The 17,575-nt window shown below is 48.0% G+C and overlaps 1 protein-coding gene across 1 annotated transcript in view; it reads left to right on the forward strand.

Moving 5' to 3' along the window:
• COL15A1 (collagen type XV alpha 1 chain) overlaps positions 1 to 17,575 on the forward strand; it is a 232,531-nt gene that overhangs the window by 134,464 nt on the left and 80,492 nt on the right. Inside the window, exons 12-14 of the mRNA XM_048511716.1 lie at positions 734 to 808; positions 6,493 to 6,618; positions 15,738 to 15,800. Coding sequence (XP_048367673.1) covers positions 734 to 808; positions 6,493 to 6,618; positions 15,738 to 15,800 — 264 coding nt within the window. The remainder of the gene's footprint in view (positions 1 to 733; positions 809 to 6,492; positions 6,619 to 15,737; positions 15,801 to 17,575) is intronic.

The following is a 17,575-nucleotide window of genomic DNA, read 5'->3' on the forward strand; positions in this document are numbered from 1 at the left end:
ACTCCCACACACGCCAGCTGGCTTGGGCTAGTCACAGCTTCTCGGAGCTCTCTCAGCCCCACCTACCTCACAGGGTGTTTGTTGTGAGGGGGGAAGAGCAAGGAGATTGTCAGCCCCTTTGAGTCTCCTGCAGGAGAGAAAGTGGGGATATAAATCCAAACTCTTCTTCTTCTTCTTCTCTTCTTTATTCATCCAATTTTGTCAGCAAAATAGCAAATGGATTGAAGCAAAAAGATTGCTAGTTTAGAGTGGAAAGTGCTTAAGTGCTGCCAGACAACCTAGTTCATTAACAGTGTTTTACCAAAGTGTAATTACAACTGCACCAACAGCAATAACTTAATAAAGGATTTCTAGCGAATACTTCAAACTTCACTTTCTCTTCATATATGATCATATTGAGGTTTATCATTGAGTTTTACCTCAGGTCAATCTGGAGGCTCTGCTTGGGCAAAATATAAAAGGTACTTTTGAAAGAAAGCAAAAAGATTTAAAATTAAAGGAGGCACCATTCTCAAAGTGGTGTGTGTGTGAGTATGTCTCCATACATTCTTAGGTTTTCATTTAATGTATTTCACCTAAAATGATATCGAGGCAAATGTGAACATTTCTGATAAGGTAAAATACGTGAGGAATGTTCTGAGAAGCTAAAAGATATTTGTACAACTAATGACACACTGGATGGGGGATGGTTGTCACATCCTGCCAACAATATTTTAAAGTTTATTTTCTTTAGTTTCAGAAAAGGATAGAATTGGATGGGTCTGGCTCTGGCTCTGGTGATTTTGACAGAGACACTGAACTTCCAAGAGTAAGTAGATACTGATAGTTTGCTGCTGTTTCTTTTACATTTTGTAATTTAAAGACATAAACTAAAAACTGTGGCCTACTCTGAATTACTGTAGAACCAGTCTGGGGACTTCAAAATTTTGTCCCTTTAGATGACTTATTTGGGGATTAGTTTATACTTCACATGATCTTAAGAGTCTAAAAATTCTTTTTTGATTGCCAACTTTTGACCTGGGCAAATGTCCTGCACTTTTGTTAGATGTGAAAAAGAAAGTAGTGTGGTGGAGGGCGGGGGGAGGGGGGGGTGTAGGCGGATGTTGCTTCAGCCTTCATTTCAGCATTGAACAGTGATGGCAAACCTTTTCGAGACCGAGTGCCCAAACTGAAACCCAAAACCCACGTATTTATCGCAAAGTGCCAACATGGCAATTTAACCTGAATTCTGAGGTTTTAGTTTAGAAAAAATAGTTGGCTCCGAGGCACGCGTTTCTCGGGAGTAAGCTTGGTGGTAGTCGGTGGCTTTGCTTTGAAGCAACTGTGCAGCTCTTCCAACGGGTGAATTACAACCCTAGGAGGGTTTATTCAGAAGCAATCCCCATTGCCAGCAACCGAGCTTACTCCCAGGTAAAGGATCACGCTTTAGTTCTTCACATGAAAATCAGTGGGGTTTAACAGCACTTAACAGGGTTACCTACACCGCTTCCCTAAAACTGGCTCTTAGGTTTGATGCTAATAATCGAGCCCAGCGGCCCAGGCCAGCTTAGATGTGTGTGTGTGGGAAGTGGGGGCGACTCTGTTTGTGCGTGTCCACAGAGAGGGCTTTGAGTGCCACCACTGGCACCCGTGCCATAGGTTCGCCACCACTGGCATAGAAGATTTCCAAATTGTCATTTGTCAGTCATTTGGAGTCAGTGAGCCCGGGGCCAGCCACTGTTTATATTTATACCCTGTCCTTCCCAACAGGGCTCATGCCTTAGTCCAGGGGTAGGGAACCTGCGGCTCTCCAGATGTTCAGGAACTACAATTCCCATCAGCCTTTGTCAGCATGGCCAATTGGCCATGCTGGTAGGGGCTGATGGGAATTGTAGTTCCTGAACATCTGAGAGCCACGTGATTCCCTATGCCTTAGTCCCTTAAAGGAAGATAGGCATAACAGTGGATGTAGGACATAGCTAAATGGAACCTCCATGGTTAGATGCAGTGAAACATATTCTGGGGGCAAACTGACGGGCAAGGGAGAAGGGCCATCATGCCAGGTTCTTGGATTTGTGGAAGCACCTTGGTTCTTCCCAACCGACCGCCACTCAGCAGTGAAACAGCCAATGGCGGGGTGTGTGTGTGTGTGTATGTATGGTGGAAATAAGGAGTTAAACTGCCTGATTGGATGGCGTAAAAAGAAAGAGTAAGACAGAGGGCTTTTCTGCGTGTTTTTCCCCCCATCAGTTCTGGCCCCATGCAGCTTTGGTTTGCCTCCTGATTCCCACACACATTTTTATGCCTTTAGTGGTCACTTCACATTTATGGGGTTGGTTGTTTGCTTTCCCATCTTTTCTGCTGGTTCTTTTGAGACCACTTTTATCCCAGTGTTTTTCTGCAAGTCACCTTAATGTTTCTTAGCCCCATTCAGAGCAGGGGACGATCTGCCAGTGAGAGTGGCGCACAACCACGCTGGCAGATTTGCCCTCCACAGTGGCGTACTTGTCACTGCCCTCCCAAGCAGTGGGACGCACCACGGGACGCAGCACGGGATGTGTCAAGGTCCCTGTGCCCCTAGGACAGTGGTGGCGAACCTATGGCACGGGTGCCAGAGGTGGCACTCGGAGCCCTCTCTGTGGGCACGCACACACAGAGTTCGTCATGTGGGGAGCAGAAAATTACCCAACACACACACACATCTAGGCTGGCCTGGGCCACTGAGCACAACATGCGCGCACTGTGGTGACCAGGGAGGACTTGGCTGGCGGGCCTGGTGCCTGTGCTCCGGGTGGCTTCTGCCCGAGGGGGGGGGGCACAGAGGAGGCAGAGATGCTAGAGAGGCACAGAGCAGTGCACCAGGACTTGCTGGAGGCTAGAGCAGGCTGGCCCCTGCTCGAGTGGGTGGGGCGGAGGAAGAGGGAACCAACCAGTTTTTTTTTAACTAAAACCTCAGCATTCAGGTTAAATTGCCGAGTTGGCACTTTGCGATAAATAACTGGGGTTTGGGTTGCAATTTGGGCACTCGGTCTCAAAAAGGTTCTCCATCACTGGCCTAGGATTCCCTCCGCCATTGCGACCAGGACTGCAGACTTACGCCACCAAAAAGGTGGCTGAAGTCTATTTAGCCCAATGGAGGCAGGGAGGCTTTTCGTCATCTTAAGCCTCCCCCACGCCACCAGGAAGCCTCCTTGGGGGCAACAGGGCACTGTGGCCATGGCACCGTGGCCAGGTACCCGACCCCTTACTCATCAGTTTTCTTTGTGCCGCCCATTCCTGCCTATCTCCACCCTGCTTTTTGATGATTGGACTATTGTCATCGTCAAACCTCCCTTCCCCTTTTATCTTTAAATTCTTTAAAGGCATTAAAATATTGATGGAGTGCTATACCGTTCTCATGAAAAGCCCAGCAGGTTTGCTGAACTCCCAGCTTCGATTCTGTTCAAATGTAAGTCTCTGTTCCCTTCCTTTGCAGAGATATGCCTTTTCCCTGATATTTTCCCCGAAGGAAGGGGAGGTAGAAACTTGCTTTTATTTTTTAATGAAAGCTGGGAATTTAGAGAACCCGCTTAATCTGTCATCACAACGGTATATCAATATTTCAGGACCATTTTTTTTTAAAAAATGTGGTGCTGGGTCACCACCAATTACAACACCAATGGTGGCAGTACCGTCCCTTGAAAATCTTGGTTATTTTAAGGCCCACGCGGAAGAAAATAAACTGACTCAACCACTGTACAAATGCCCTGACTCAGATTTCTGAAAGGAATAGGCCAGGTGTCCCCAACATAGTATCTTTGTTCAGTGGCATACCATGCAGCCTGTCTGTCTGTGGCCTGAGGGCTTGGTATGCCCTTAGAATGTTCGCTCAGATGGCCAGAGATGAGCAATGAAAACAGTAAATAGGTAATGCTAGTGGAAGTGAAACACATACTCACTTTGCCGTGTGAGACATCAGGTGGGGTTACCCCCCTCACACGCAGGTAACTTTCACTCTCCGTGCCTCACCCACTGCTACCACACAACACACATCCAGCTCATCCTCACACACCTCACTCTGCCCTCCCTCACATCCAACCACCACTTACCCACTTCCTCACCCATATTCACCACAGCTCTTTTACTACAAGCGAGCTGGAGTTTGCCTTTTTCTTCTATGAAAATCCGCAGGGTGGGGGGCGAACCAACACTACCGGCTCCGCTTCTTTTGCACGTGGCCCTTTAAGAACCCAGGGAGCTGGCCTCGATCTGAGCGCCTCAGCACCCTGCCTCTGCTGCCTGACTGGGATAGCCTGCTTGCCCCAGTTCTGCCTTACCCAAGCCAGGACTGTGCGTGTCAACCAGCCTCATGGACAGCGGGATTCGCACTCTGGACAGTTCCATTGTGGAATGGGGAGGGTTACCTTATACAAAAAAAAAAGACACCACCGTATAACAATGTGAATTGAAAAGGGAAAGAGGGATTCCATTTGACCACCCCAAAAGGCTATGCTGAGGATCATTGGACCTGGATGGACATCTGTGTGGGTTGCAGACTGTGATGAGAAGGACAATTGCCACAGCAACGCGTGACCGGGCCCCGCTAGTTTCAACTGAAAAAAATGACACATGAGAGGATCTCTTTTCCCCAGGCCTGTGGCCCAGTGCATTTTGGGGGAAGGTGCTTTTCAAAACTAGACTGTACCTCAGCATCATAATTTTTTCAGACCGGTTTTACAGAAGTAGAATAGTCAGAGATGAATAAAGGGAAAAAAGGTCTTGGCTTATCATTATGGAGTTTTTCAAATAGCTTGTCGACAGGGAATCTTCTGCTGTTCTCTGTGGAGGATTTTCATTCTGCTTTAATTTGTTCCCTCTCAATTGTACTCTCAGTTTCAGGATTTTGTGATATCCTTAAACTTCAGATAGTCAGCTTTTCTAAAGGAAGACTGAACTGCAGGCGGCGAACCTTTATCAAGCTGTCTCGTCGCAGTACTTTCCATTTTAACTCCAATAAAGATTTCAATGCATGAGGCCCTGTCAGTCAGACTACTGTTCCCAACTCCATGTTCCCATCAGAGGGACTAACAGATATGCTGAGGGAACAAAAAAAAAATTAATTTGTTCAGTGTCAGATCAAGATCAGCTACTATGTGAGAGTTGATCCATCGTACCGAGTTCTTTGAATGTGAACGTTCTTCTCTGGGATTCTGATTCTTCTTTAAAACCGAGTTCCTGTGCACAGGGCCATGATGAACAGTACCATATTTTAAATTGTGTTTATTATGGGCAGTTATTATATGCATGTGCTTTACCTACATTATTACCTTAATCCTTAAAACAGCCTTCTAAAGCAGACCAATATTTAGAAGAAGAAGCGTTTGGATTTATATCCCCCCTTTCTCTCCTGTAGGAGACTCAAAGGGGCTGACAATCTCCTTGCCCTCCCACCCCCCACAACAAACACCCTGAGAGGTAGGTGGGGCTGAGAGAGTTCCAAAGAACTGTGACTAGCCCAAGGTCACCCAGCTGGCGTGTGTGGGAGTGCACAGGCTAGTCTAAATTCCCCAGAGAAGCCTCCACAACTCAAGCGGCAGAGCTGGGAATCAAACCCGGTTCCTCCAGATCAGAGTGCACCTGCTCTTAGCCACTGCTCTTAGCCACTACGCCACTGTTTCTACTTAGTAGTAGAAGCAGCACCAGCAGCAGTAGGGGTAGTATATGGTTCCCATCCTCCAGGTGGGGACCGGATCTGCTGGAATCACAACTGATTTCTAAGAAAATGGTTGCTATTTTAAATTGCTTTTATTATATGTGATTCTTATATCCATAGTTCCTAAAATACTTTACCCACATTATCATAATAATCCCTGAAATTGCCTTCTAAAGCAGATCAATATTTACTACTGGTTTTACTACTAGTAGTAGTTGTTGTAGTTGCTGTAGTAAATATTGATCTGCTTAAGAAGAAGAAGAAGAGGAGGAGGAGGAGGAGGAGGAGGAGTTTGGATTTATATCCCCCCTTTCTCTCCTGCAGGAGATTCAAAGGGGCTTACAATCTCCTTGCCCTTCCCCCCTCACAACAAACACCCTGTGAGGTAGGTGGGGCTGAGAGAGCTCCAAGAAGCTGTGACTAGCCCAAGGTCACCCAGCTGGCGTGTGTGGGAGTGTACAGGCTAATCTGAATTCCCCAGAGAAGCCTCCACAGCTCAGGCGGCAGAGCTGGGAATCAAACCCGGTTCCTCCAGATTAGATACACAAGCTCTTAACCTCCTACGCCACTGATTGGTGATGGGGTGGTAGTAGTAATGTGGTTGCCATCCTCCAGGTGGGGTATCTCCTGAAATTACAACTGATCTCCAGATTTCAGAGATCCATTCGTTTGGCGAAAAGGGCTGCTTTGAAGGTTGGACTCTAAGGCACGGTAGCACTTTGAGGTCCCTTCCCTCCAAACCCTGCCCTCCCCATCCCCCATCCCCAGTTGCTTAGGATCAAGCAGGACAACTGTACTCACAGCCTCTCTGATTTATCTAGGGAGCTCCTGGGCCCCCAGGCCCTCCCGGATCACCTGGATTGCCGGGCCCAGATTTCAATGCCGGAGTCCCTGGGCAGCCTGGAAGAAACGGGAAGGATGGAGACCACGGGCAGCCAGGCCCTCGGGTGAGTATCTGTTCATGCTGAAATCTTTTTGTTGGGGAATTGTTTCCCTATTTGTGAGTGAGAGGAAAGATTTCAATGCATAGTGAGCAGAGTGAGAGGAAAGACCAGGAGACTTTTTGCTGTGATTATAAAAAGAAACTTTACTTAACTAAATCAGGGTAGGGTATACATGGAATAAACATAACAAATCCTTACTATTCTAGTATAAACTTAGTTACAGAACTTAGGCACATGTGAGCCCACATGTGGCCTAGGCATTCACGTCTTAAGGTGAATCCATCTTACAGGTACTGACAACTCTGCCCCTTGAGTGTCAGTCCACAAGACTACATGCTGATTCCAGTTTCGCAAAAGGCAAATGGTTGAAAAAATCAGTGAAAGTTTATTACCAGAGCTCTTTAGCCTAACTGGGTCCAGGACGAATTTTGCTAGCGATACATTCATTTTTATAATGATACGTCAACAAGCAGCATTGAATTAATGATTGGCTAATTAGTATTTTACCTCCTCCTTCTTCTTGTCTAAGCCTTGTCTAAATTTCTGATGCGCGTCTGCATAATGCCAAGTTGGCTTAACACTCAGTTTGTTATTCCAGCTATAGTTTGAGATAGTTACAGGTCACAGATAACCATGCAGCAAAGCTCCCTGGGGAGGGGGTCAGGAGGAGAAGAGTGGCAGGTGGCTTTTCTGAGAATCACAAGAACACAATATCAAAGAGTATTCCTAAGAGAAACCTTGGTGGTTTTGAGAAGTTCTTTTTGCGTGCAGGATATAGCTTATTTTGGTCTCTACAAGGCAAGAAGTTTGCGGTCAAGGCTACACGCATCTTAGCATGTTTGCAAAAAGAATTCTTTTCAGAAAATAAAATGCTTTTCAAAGTTTTTCTCTGTAGGTTTCGGCTTAGCAGAGAGGCCTTTAAAATCACCTTAATGGGGTTCACCTTACAGTACAGGGAAAAACCTCGGGTGTGTGAGTCTGTGAGACAAAGAGGGATAGTTAACTTTATAACCTCTGACCTACGTGCTCTGCCTCACATAAGCAATGTCGGATTAACTGCCCAATGACTAATCAAGGAATAGATAGCAAGACACTGACCTCACTAGCTAATTAACATGCACACAGTTAACCCCTTGTTATCAGGATTGTGACAGACACTTGCAAATCCTAACACTTTTATACGTGCATGCTGCGAGAGCTTTCGTTGCCTATGGTAGCAGTACAGAGATGGAGTCACACACACACACACAAGCCTTTATTGGCATACAAAACAGGACAATATTTTAAAACAAAATGAAGTTTAAGAAATACAGTTAAAATTACTAATTTCCAGTATAAAACTTGCAACAGTTTCCCAAAAGAGCACATCAGAGCTGTTCGGGAGATTGGGTATCTTATAACACTCTTGCCACTGAGAACATTGCAAGAAAATGGAATTCATGTATTTCATGTGTATCTTATTTTGTATTTAGGGCATACAAACAGAGAATGGTCATGTGTTTGTATTTAGGGCATACAAACAGAGAATGGTCAAGTGTTTCAACCGTAATCAGATCACAAGAACAAACCCTTTTAGAACGTTCCATATTCTTGAATCTTCCCTCCAGCAGAGCTGATGGCAGCACATTACATCTTGCAGTAGCCAAGGCTCTCCTCTGGGTGGGATTAATCAGCAGACGAAGATATGCTGCCATCATTCCACGCTCGCATGGGATTAATAATGTAGTCGGAGAACAGGTTGTCTTGGCAGCACGAGTCAGATTATGAAAATCGAGATCCAAGAGCCTATTCTTAACTAGTCTGAAGGCTTCCACCTTTGTGAGCATAAGGAGTGATTCCAAAGGGAAACCAATAGCTTCAACCTTTCTAAAGATCAAAGTATACCATTCTGATCTGATAACAGAGAGGGTATATAACTATTGGATCCCACTAGAAAATGTATATGCAGCCAATATTTTATGGCCCTTATCCATGCCAAGGTTTCTAGAGTTGTTTGGCCCATCAGAAATGGAGTCTTGATTGACAAGACAACAGGTCCTCTTCCCTTTCTCTCCTTGCCAGTCTCAGGGGGATAACTGTGTGAGCTGTGTTGCTACTTGCCAAGAATAGGAAAATGGTGACGCCATCTCCCAGGGCTGCCACAGGGCTGCCAGGCACTGCTGGGGATCACTACCCCCAGCCGCTGCCCCCTCTGTCTATCATCTGCCTGGCTGGAATTGGCCTAGGCCAGTGATGTTACAGTGATGAGGCCAACAGTGCCACACTTTATCACATTGGTGGTGACGTTGGATGCTCTGGTATTTGGGCAAACATTCTACTGTGAAAAAAGCACCTACCATAGAGTTTTTGCCCAAATACCAGAGTGTACTCAAGCAACACAATGATGCCACTTCCGGGTATGCCAGAAGTAATGTTGCTGTGTCTCCTCTTGCTGCCAGTAACACCCCCCCTGCCCTGATTGCCCTGTTGGCCCTAGTTTGCCATCAATCGCTAGGGCCGTTGACTTTCCTGTGTACTTCCTTCCACCATAGAAAATAGAACTCTAAACTGGAAGGGTACCCAGAGGATTGTCTAGGATGTCAAATAGAACCATAGAAAATAGAACACCATAGAAAATAGAACTCTAAACTGGAAGGGTACCAAGAGCTTGTCTAGGATGTCAAAACACATTGGGTCATCCATGGCCCGTATCAAGTAAATTTGGGCGGCTGGGTTGCCATATAGAAAAGCAGTATGGCTAAGTTCTGTGTAGCTGCACTCAAAATATGTCGCTTGATGGTCCTTGCACAGGCTGACCAGATGTCCCGCTTTTGGCGATGTAACCCGCCTTTAAAACAATTTGTCCTGCCATTCCAGTTTTTTTTTCAAGTGTCCCGAAGAGTTGCTGCCACACTGCCTTCAAGAAGGCAGTGCGACAGCTCCAGCATAGCAGTTTAGGGATAAGACGTTTACGCCCGCTTCCTCGCCTCCCGTTTCCCGCCCTGTGACAGGGCAGGAAACGGGAGCGCTCCAGAAGGCCGTGCGCTCCTGCGGCTGTGCGTGTGCACGCGTGCCAGCCTACCCGCCCGTCCCGGTTCACAAAGGTGACCATCTGGTCACCTTATCCATGCAACACAGTAGGCTTAGTGACTTAACAGCTATAGCCGTCCATTTAATAATTTTAGTGTCTTTTTCTACCTATCGTCCCTTTAATTTTTTTCTACCCCTTTTAGTACTTATGCTTACTGTTTTAATATGCTTTATCCTTTGTGGGCTATCCTTTATTTCATTTACCTTTTGCTGGTCTATAAAGATTTGATAGATTGATACAGAAATGGTAGGGGGACTGCTGTTGTGGTGCATTAAGAGCGTGTTGCCTAGTGTGTGAAAGCAGACTTGGACTGGGGTCAAAGGGATGGGAGCAGAGGGGGCAGACCTAACCATTGTCAAACTTGCCCAGTTGTTGTTATCGCCAAGGCAAACAGATCCTGCGACAGGGTCAGCATGGCAGCTACTTCTTGGCTGAGCTGGCATCAGAGCTATTTCATCGTCCCTGCCCGCTCAGCAGGGGCAGAGTGAAGGGGAACAGCGCCCGGGGCACACGTGCACCCTGCAGCAGAGGTGGGATCCAGCAGGTTCTCACAGGTTCCCGAGAGGGGGTTACTAATTATTTGTGTGTGCCGAGAGGGGGTTACTAATGGGTGGTTTTGCCACGTGATTTTTGCCTTAGTTATGCCCCTCCTCTCAGCAGTAGCGCGCAGAACTTGAAGCAGTCTAGCAGGAGGTGCACCGGCGTGCGTGGCAGCCTGCGCCTGCGTGCATTCGTTTCCCACCCAAGGTCCGGCGCAGCGGCTGCGTCCCTGCCACAGCTCCGCCCAGGAATGCCCTGCCCCCGTAATGCCCGGCCACATCCCCGTCTTGCCCCGCCCAGCCCCATTGGCGCTGCTCCACAGTTTGAATCCCACCATTATGGGAACCTGTTACTAAAATTTTTGGATCCCACCACTGCCCTGCAGCCCTGCCAAGCCCCTGCCATACCCCGGAACACCTCCGCCACTCCCACACCCCAGCGCGCGCCCGGGGCGTCCCCCCCTTGCCCAGTTGGTGCTACGCCACTGCCGCTCAAGTAAATTTGGTTTTCCTGTTTTTTTATATTTAAATGGACTTTTCTACCTTGTCAGCTTTTCTACGGGTAACTCACAAAGGTGCTGCCTTTGGCGCTTTCTGTTTGTTCCACTGGAAAATTGTCTGTAAAATACAGATTTACGGCAGGTGACGTTCTGGGACTGCTGGGTTGCAGTCGGGAGATTGGGATGGGAGGATTTTTATGGCTGTGTTTTGTTTTGTTTTTAAGCTTCTCCTGCACTCCTTCCAATTTATTTCACCAGTATGTACTTCGCGTGAAGTATGCTTAGGGCTCTTGGTAGACGCAGATGTCTTCCTGGCTGGGTTTCTCACCCTGTTCCTCGTAATTAATAGTGGTGGGGTTCCTCTACTGGCGTGGTATTTTGACTCTCTATTTCAATTTTGCAATTACCCAAGAAAGAAATTAGTGGTTGCGGGATGATGATAATAAGCCATTTTAGCAGGCAGATCATTTCCTCCATTAAGCTGGTGCGGTGGAGGCTGGCACTACAGGCATCACGTCCCTCCCATGCTGTTAATTAGCCTATTTAAGAAATTAAGTCTTTGCTGGCTATGCAGAACAGCAGCAGACAGCGGTAGGAAAGCAAAGGCGCTGCACCCTCTCTTCTCGGGGCGGGGTGAGGGGGTGGGGACGGGACACACACACTTTCCAAGGAAGAGAAGGCGCGGGCTGGCGCCAGAGGGGCTCCGCAAGAAGGAACACCTCGTCAGATCGTGGTGTATTGGGGGCCTCAGAACCCTTACCAAGACTTTTAGCAGAGAATACCAGCCTTGGTACAGTTGGAAGCTGCTTTTTGCAATGATGCAGCGTCTTTTCAATGAGTCTTTTTGCCCTAAATCAGTGATGGCGAACCTTTTTGAGACCGAGTGCCCAAATTTCAACCCAAACCCCACTTATTTATCACAAAGTGCCAACCCGGCAATTTAACCTGAATGCTGAGGTTTTGGTTTAGAAAAACCAGTTGGCTCCCTCTTCCTCCGCCCCACCCACTCGAGCAGGGGCCAGCCTGCTCTAGCCTCCCGCAAGTCCCACGCGCACCGCTCTGTGCCTCTGTAGCATCTCTGCCTCCTCTGCGCCCCCCCCCCCCCCCCAAGTCAGCAGCCAACCGGAGCACAGGCACCAGGCCTGCCAGCCGAGTCCTCCCTGCTCACCGCGGTGCACGCATGTCATGCTTGGTGGCCCAGGCCAGCCTAGGTGTGTGTGTGGGGGGGTGATTTTCTGCCCCCCCACATGACAAACTCTGTGTGCACATGCCCACAGAGAGGGCTCCGAGTGCCACCTCTGGCACCCGTGCCATAGGTTCGCCATCACTGCCCTAAATAAATGAGCCATTCCTTTAAAATCAAGAACTCGTGGTGGATCTGCAAGGGTGCGCTGACGCCTTCCCCTGCCCTTGTGCATATCACAATCATCTGTGTTCCCACCAGTGTTTTAGACCTGAGTTTTGCTTACTAATGTGAGTGTAATAGTGGCCAGCCTCTGGATGAGGGGGAATCAGGGGTGGGGGATGCCTGGGGACACTGGGCAATGGACAACAGCCCAGGGTAACATTTGATTAGATGTTATACTCTGTCTGGAGGCAGGGGACCTAGGGATGCCAACCAGTGACGTAAGTATAGATTTTTTATGGGGTAGGACCACGCCCCCGCCCCCCTGGGGTGTGTGGCCATGCCTCCCCAAGCCCCGCCCCCAGCCTCAGTGCTTATGAAAGCAGCTCTCTGAGGCCAGGGATGGCAGACTCCCCTGCCCCCCCGCCCCCTCCCTGGCTGGGCTCCCAGCCGGCGGCCGGCAGTTCCTTCTGTATTCCCCTCCAGGCAGAAGCGTAGCTAGGGAAAATGGAGCCCAGTGCAAAATCTTAGTTTGCGCCTCCCCCCCATGGGCGGCCGCTGGGATGCTGGAATCCACCCCCAAACAGCATCACTTTCAATGGTGTTTAAACTAGGGAGCCCAGATTCTCCTTTTAAATTCACCTTAAAAGGAGAATCTGGAGTCTCCAGTTAAAACAACATTGAAAGTGATGCTGTTTGGGGGTGGATTCTGGACAATGTAATTCCTAGAAGGCCTGATGTTACTGATGGGGGTGGAGGACACACAAAGATCTGCATTACCACTGTCCACAGGAGAGGAGAGAAAAATGCCCCGTGAGCAACCCGCCATTCCATCTGGGACAGATGCTCCCGCCGCACTGCCACTCAGAGACTGCTTTGGAGCAGTTTTATAACTTGTGGTTTTGTTTAAGTAATTCTTGCAAGCTGTTTTGAAGAAGAAGAAGAGGAGTTTGGATTTATATCCCCCCTTTCTCTCCTGTAGGAGACTCAAAGGGGTTTACAATCTCCTTGCCCTTCCCCCCTCACAACAAACACCCTGTGAGGTAGGTGGGGCTGAGAGAGCTCCGAGAAGCTGTGACTAGCCCAAGGTCACCCAGCTGGCATGTGTGGGAGTGTACAGGCTAATCTGAATTCCCCAGATAAGCCTCCACAGCTCAGGTGGCAGAGCTGGGAATCAAACCCGGTTCCTCCAGATTAGATGCACGAGCTCTTGTTAAAAGTAAAAAACCAAGATAGCAAAATTCTCAAAATATATCACGGGCCATTTATGCACGCAGTACTTACCCCGCATCTCCTTACTTCACAGTGAAGTTTTCCCATGTTTTTCTGTTTGTGAAGTGTCAGGAACAGCCGAACCAAGCCAAGCTGCCATTTGGGCTGTCTCCCACTTCCTTGTTGTTTCTGAAACCTCCATTTTGGAAGGCTGCCTGCCGCTTCTTTTTCCCAGCAGGGTTTTGTGTAGTCGGTTGCTTCTGCGATTGACATACAGTGTTGAAATAATGACGAAGAAGCCCGTCTGATCCTCCCAAAAAGCTGGCCAGAATAATGAATGGAATTGCTGCTGTGTGGTCCGGGGAAGGTGGGAAGGAGCGGGAAAACCCAAAGAAAGCCGAATGCACAACGATCGCTTTCCCTGCAAAGGCAGACAAAAAGCTGCACTTTAATTGGTTTCAGAAACCACACGGAGAGTCTGATCTGAGAGCACAGTGAGTTTGGAAGAGTGGGAATTGTGCATAACTGAGAATCCAACCTGTAGGGGACAGGTGTCAAACTCGCAGCCCTCCCGATGTTATGGACTACAGTTCCCACCATCCCCTGCCAGCACCATGCTGGCAGGGGATGATGGGAACTGTAGTCCATAACATCGGGAGGGCCGCGAGTTTGACACCTATGCTGTAGGGAATGCACACTCAATTTGAAGAAGACCACACATGTGTAAATGGCCATAGAAAACAATGCAAGTCCAGTTCCTTTTTCATTAAGTATTGAGTCATCCTTCCGTGCCCAGGCTTGCTTGGGAGTCTGCCCGAAGTACAGGTTCAAGGATTAATTCTAAAGACAGTTTTGCAAACTGAGCCTTCTGTCTCTGCAGTCTCAGTCCTTGAGACCATGTGGCTCTAAATGTGTCTGAAAGCAGCTGCGTCACAAGCCTGAAACGTTACTAACAGCTTAAAAACTGCTGATGATATGTCTGGCTGCAGTGCTTGTGGGGCGAAGCAGGGGGGGGAGAGCAGAGCCCTTCAACATTCAACCTTCCAGCTAGTAATGAGTTGTCTGACATGAGTAGAAGAAGAAGAAGAAGAGTTTGGATTTATATCCCCCTTTTCTCTCCTGCAGGAGACTCAAAGGGGCTTACAATCTCCTTGCCCTTCCCCCCTCACAACAAACACCCTGTGAGGTAGGTGGGGCTGAGAGAGCTCCGAGAAGCTGTGACTAGCCCAAGGTCACCCAGCTGGCGTGTGTGGGAGTGCACAGGCTAATCTGAATTCCCCAGATAAGCCTCCACAACTCAGGCGGCAGAGCTGGGAATCAAACCCGGTTCCTCCAGATTAGATACACGAGCTCTTAACCTCCGACGCCACTGCTTTTACTTTTCTTGTCTGGAGACCATTTCTGTGTTAGTGAAGGCTGGCATGTTTGAAGGGTGGCATGAGAGGAATATTTGACTGCCAGGCTCACCAGTTAGGGGGCTGACTACACTCCGAGAAAAAGGAAGTAGGTGTTGCTCTGCTTTTTGCCACAAGGAATCGCTCTTTCCTCAGTCCCTTCAAACCACCCGTGACTCGATAGCATTCAAAACCGTTATAAAATTACACAGAATTGGATCCTGGGGAGGTGTCCTTCTGACAGTGCACTTCCCCTTGTGCTCAGAGTCTTCCCCTGAAACCTCGAGGAGCCACCCCCTTGTGCTGGGGAAAACATTGCTGTTAGCTGAAGAGCTCATGTATCTAATCTGGAGGAACTGGGTTTGATTCCCTGCTCTGCCGCCTGAGCTGTGCAGGCTTATCTGGGGAATTCAGGTTAGCCTGTGCACTCCCACACACGCCAGCTGGGTGACCTTGGGCTAGTCACAGCTTTTCGGAGCTCTCTCAGCTCCACCTACCTCACAGGGTGTTTGTTGTGAGGGGGGAAGGGCAAGGAGATTGTAAGCCCCGTTGAGTCTCCTACAGGAGAGAAAGGGGGGATATAAATCCAAACTCCTCCTCCTCCTCCTCCTCCTCCTCTTTTCTCTTCTTCTTCTTCTTCTTCTTCTTCTTCTTCTTCTTCTTCTTCTTCTTCTTCTTCTTCTTCTTCTTCTTCTTCTTCTTCTTCTTCTTCTTCTTCTTCTTCTTCTTCTTCTTCTGTCTCTTCTTGACTTGAAATTATTTCCATTGCAGTTTATGTGTATATTTTTAACATTTACATCCTGCTTTTCCACTATGCAAGTGGCTTGCAACACTGGATTCATTTCCTGTGCTCCGTGTTTGCAACCTGGAGTCTCTAGTCTGGTCCTGAGCTCATACATCTCCTTGTCAAGTAACTGTTCTTTTATCAAGACATTTCATCCACCTACTAGCCATGGCTGAGATTTCTTAAAATGTGCCTGGATTGCTTAGGGGTTGTTTCTCCAAGTTATAACAAAGTTGCTGTGATGGGTACGTTTCAGTCTGCTAATTGTTCCTTTGCAGGGTCCCCCCGGTCGTCCTGGTAAGAACGGAACGGTCAGCTTTGCAGGCCCAAAGGGAGAGAAAGTAAGTTAAACATTAAGAGCTCATCTAAATTCCTCCCTGCCTTTTGAAATTCCTGATGATAACCTGAACGTGTTTCCAGAGCAGCACCAATGTCTCAACAGTCTCAACAGTTTGCTGCTCTTCTGTTTTTGATCAGGTCGCATACAGTACAATACAATAAAAACAGTTTAGTGACCTCCAGTTCAATATACAGTCATGGAAGATTAAGCTGCAAAACCACCACCAGCAGAATCGTTGATAAAATGATAGTGATGTAATTAGCGTCAAGGAAACAGGAACAAACAGCACAGTTGACAGTTACCTAGGCAGAAAGATGGAGGGTCAGCAAGTTTGACACCAGGGCATGGAGTGAGGGGCATATTCCACAGTTGAAGTGCCGTGGCTGAAATGGCTTTCTCCTCCATGGGTAGTATAACAACCATATAGGCAGAGGTGGGATCCAGCAGGTTCTCCCAGGTTCCCGAGAGTAGGTTACTAATTATTTGTGTGTGCCGAGAGGGGGTGACTAATGGGTGATTTTGCCACGTGACTTTTGCCTTAGTTACGCCCCTCCTCTCAGCAGTAGCGCGCAGAACTTGAAGCAATCTAGCAGGAGGCGCACTGGCGTGCGTGGCAGCCTGCGCCTGCGTGCACTCGTTTCCCGCCCAAGGACCGGTGCAGCGGCTGCGTCCTTGCCACAGCCCCGCTCAGGAATGCCCCGCCCCCGGAATGCCCGGCCACGCCCCTGTCGTGCCCCGCCCAGCCCCATTGGTGCTACGCCACAGTTTGAATCCCACCATCATGGGAACCTGTTACTAACATTTTTGGATCCCACCACTGCATATAGGCCCACGCAAACTCCAGAACAAGAAGCAAAATCCACGTAATACCTTTTATTCATGCCAAACAAAATGACACAGAACGTTGGGCAAGCTTTTGAGCTCAACAGCAATCTTCATTTGCGAAACGTTACAAAAGTGTACAAAATGAAGGAGGGAAAAGACAGATTTTCCCAAGAGTTCCAGTGAGCTCAAAAGCTGACGCGAGATGTCGTGTCATTTAGTCATTAGGTAGATTTTGTTTCTTCTCTTCTTTGGCCACCCACCTTAGATCTGCAGGCAAGGGCATGTGACCTCTGAGGAGGATCTCACCTGTTGGGAAGGCTTAATCCGTGGTGACGAACCTTTGGCACTCCAGATGTTATGGACTACAATTCCCATCAGCCCCTGTCGGCATGGCCAATTGGCCATGCTGGCAGGGGCTGATGGGAATTGTAGTCCATAACATCTGGAGTGCCAAAGGTTCGCCACCACGGGCTTAGATTGTCCAGAGGTAAGAACAAGTCCTTGAAATTGGCCCTGGAAATGAATGGGTAAATGGAAGTTATTTGGACGCTGGCTAGAAGACCTGTTTCCGTCAGCAGTCGTGTTCAGAATTTTGAACCAGTTAATGTTTTTGAACTGCACGTCCAAGCCCGGCTTTCTGTCTTTTGGAGTCTTCCATGCGCTGCACATTTGACTGGGGATTAAATTATAGATTGAGTTCTTTGGCTGTATACAACTGCATTTTCTTGCAGTATAAATAGTGCTCCATGGCTCTGTTTATAGTCCCCCTCTGAGAACTTTTGGTAAATTATTTAAGGATCTAAAACTGAATGTTTATGCTTATTTCCCACCCTCAAGTGCACTATAAACCTTGGTTTACAATACATGAGAGCATATAAATCTCTTATTACCCCCATCTGTTAGCCAAATTATAGGAGTTAGCTGTGAGCTCTATTAAACAGAATACAAATT

Source organism: Sphaerodactylus townsendi, linkage group LG11 (genome assembly GCF_021028975.2).
Source record: "Sphaerodactylus townsendi isolate TG3544 linkage group LG11, MPM_Stown_v2.3, whole genome shotgun sequence".
In the NCBI taxonomy this organism is placed as follows: Eukaryota; Metazoa; Chordata; class Lepidosauria; order Squamata; family Sphaerodactylidae; genus Sphaerodactylus; species Sphaerodactylus townsendi.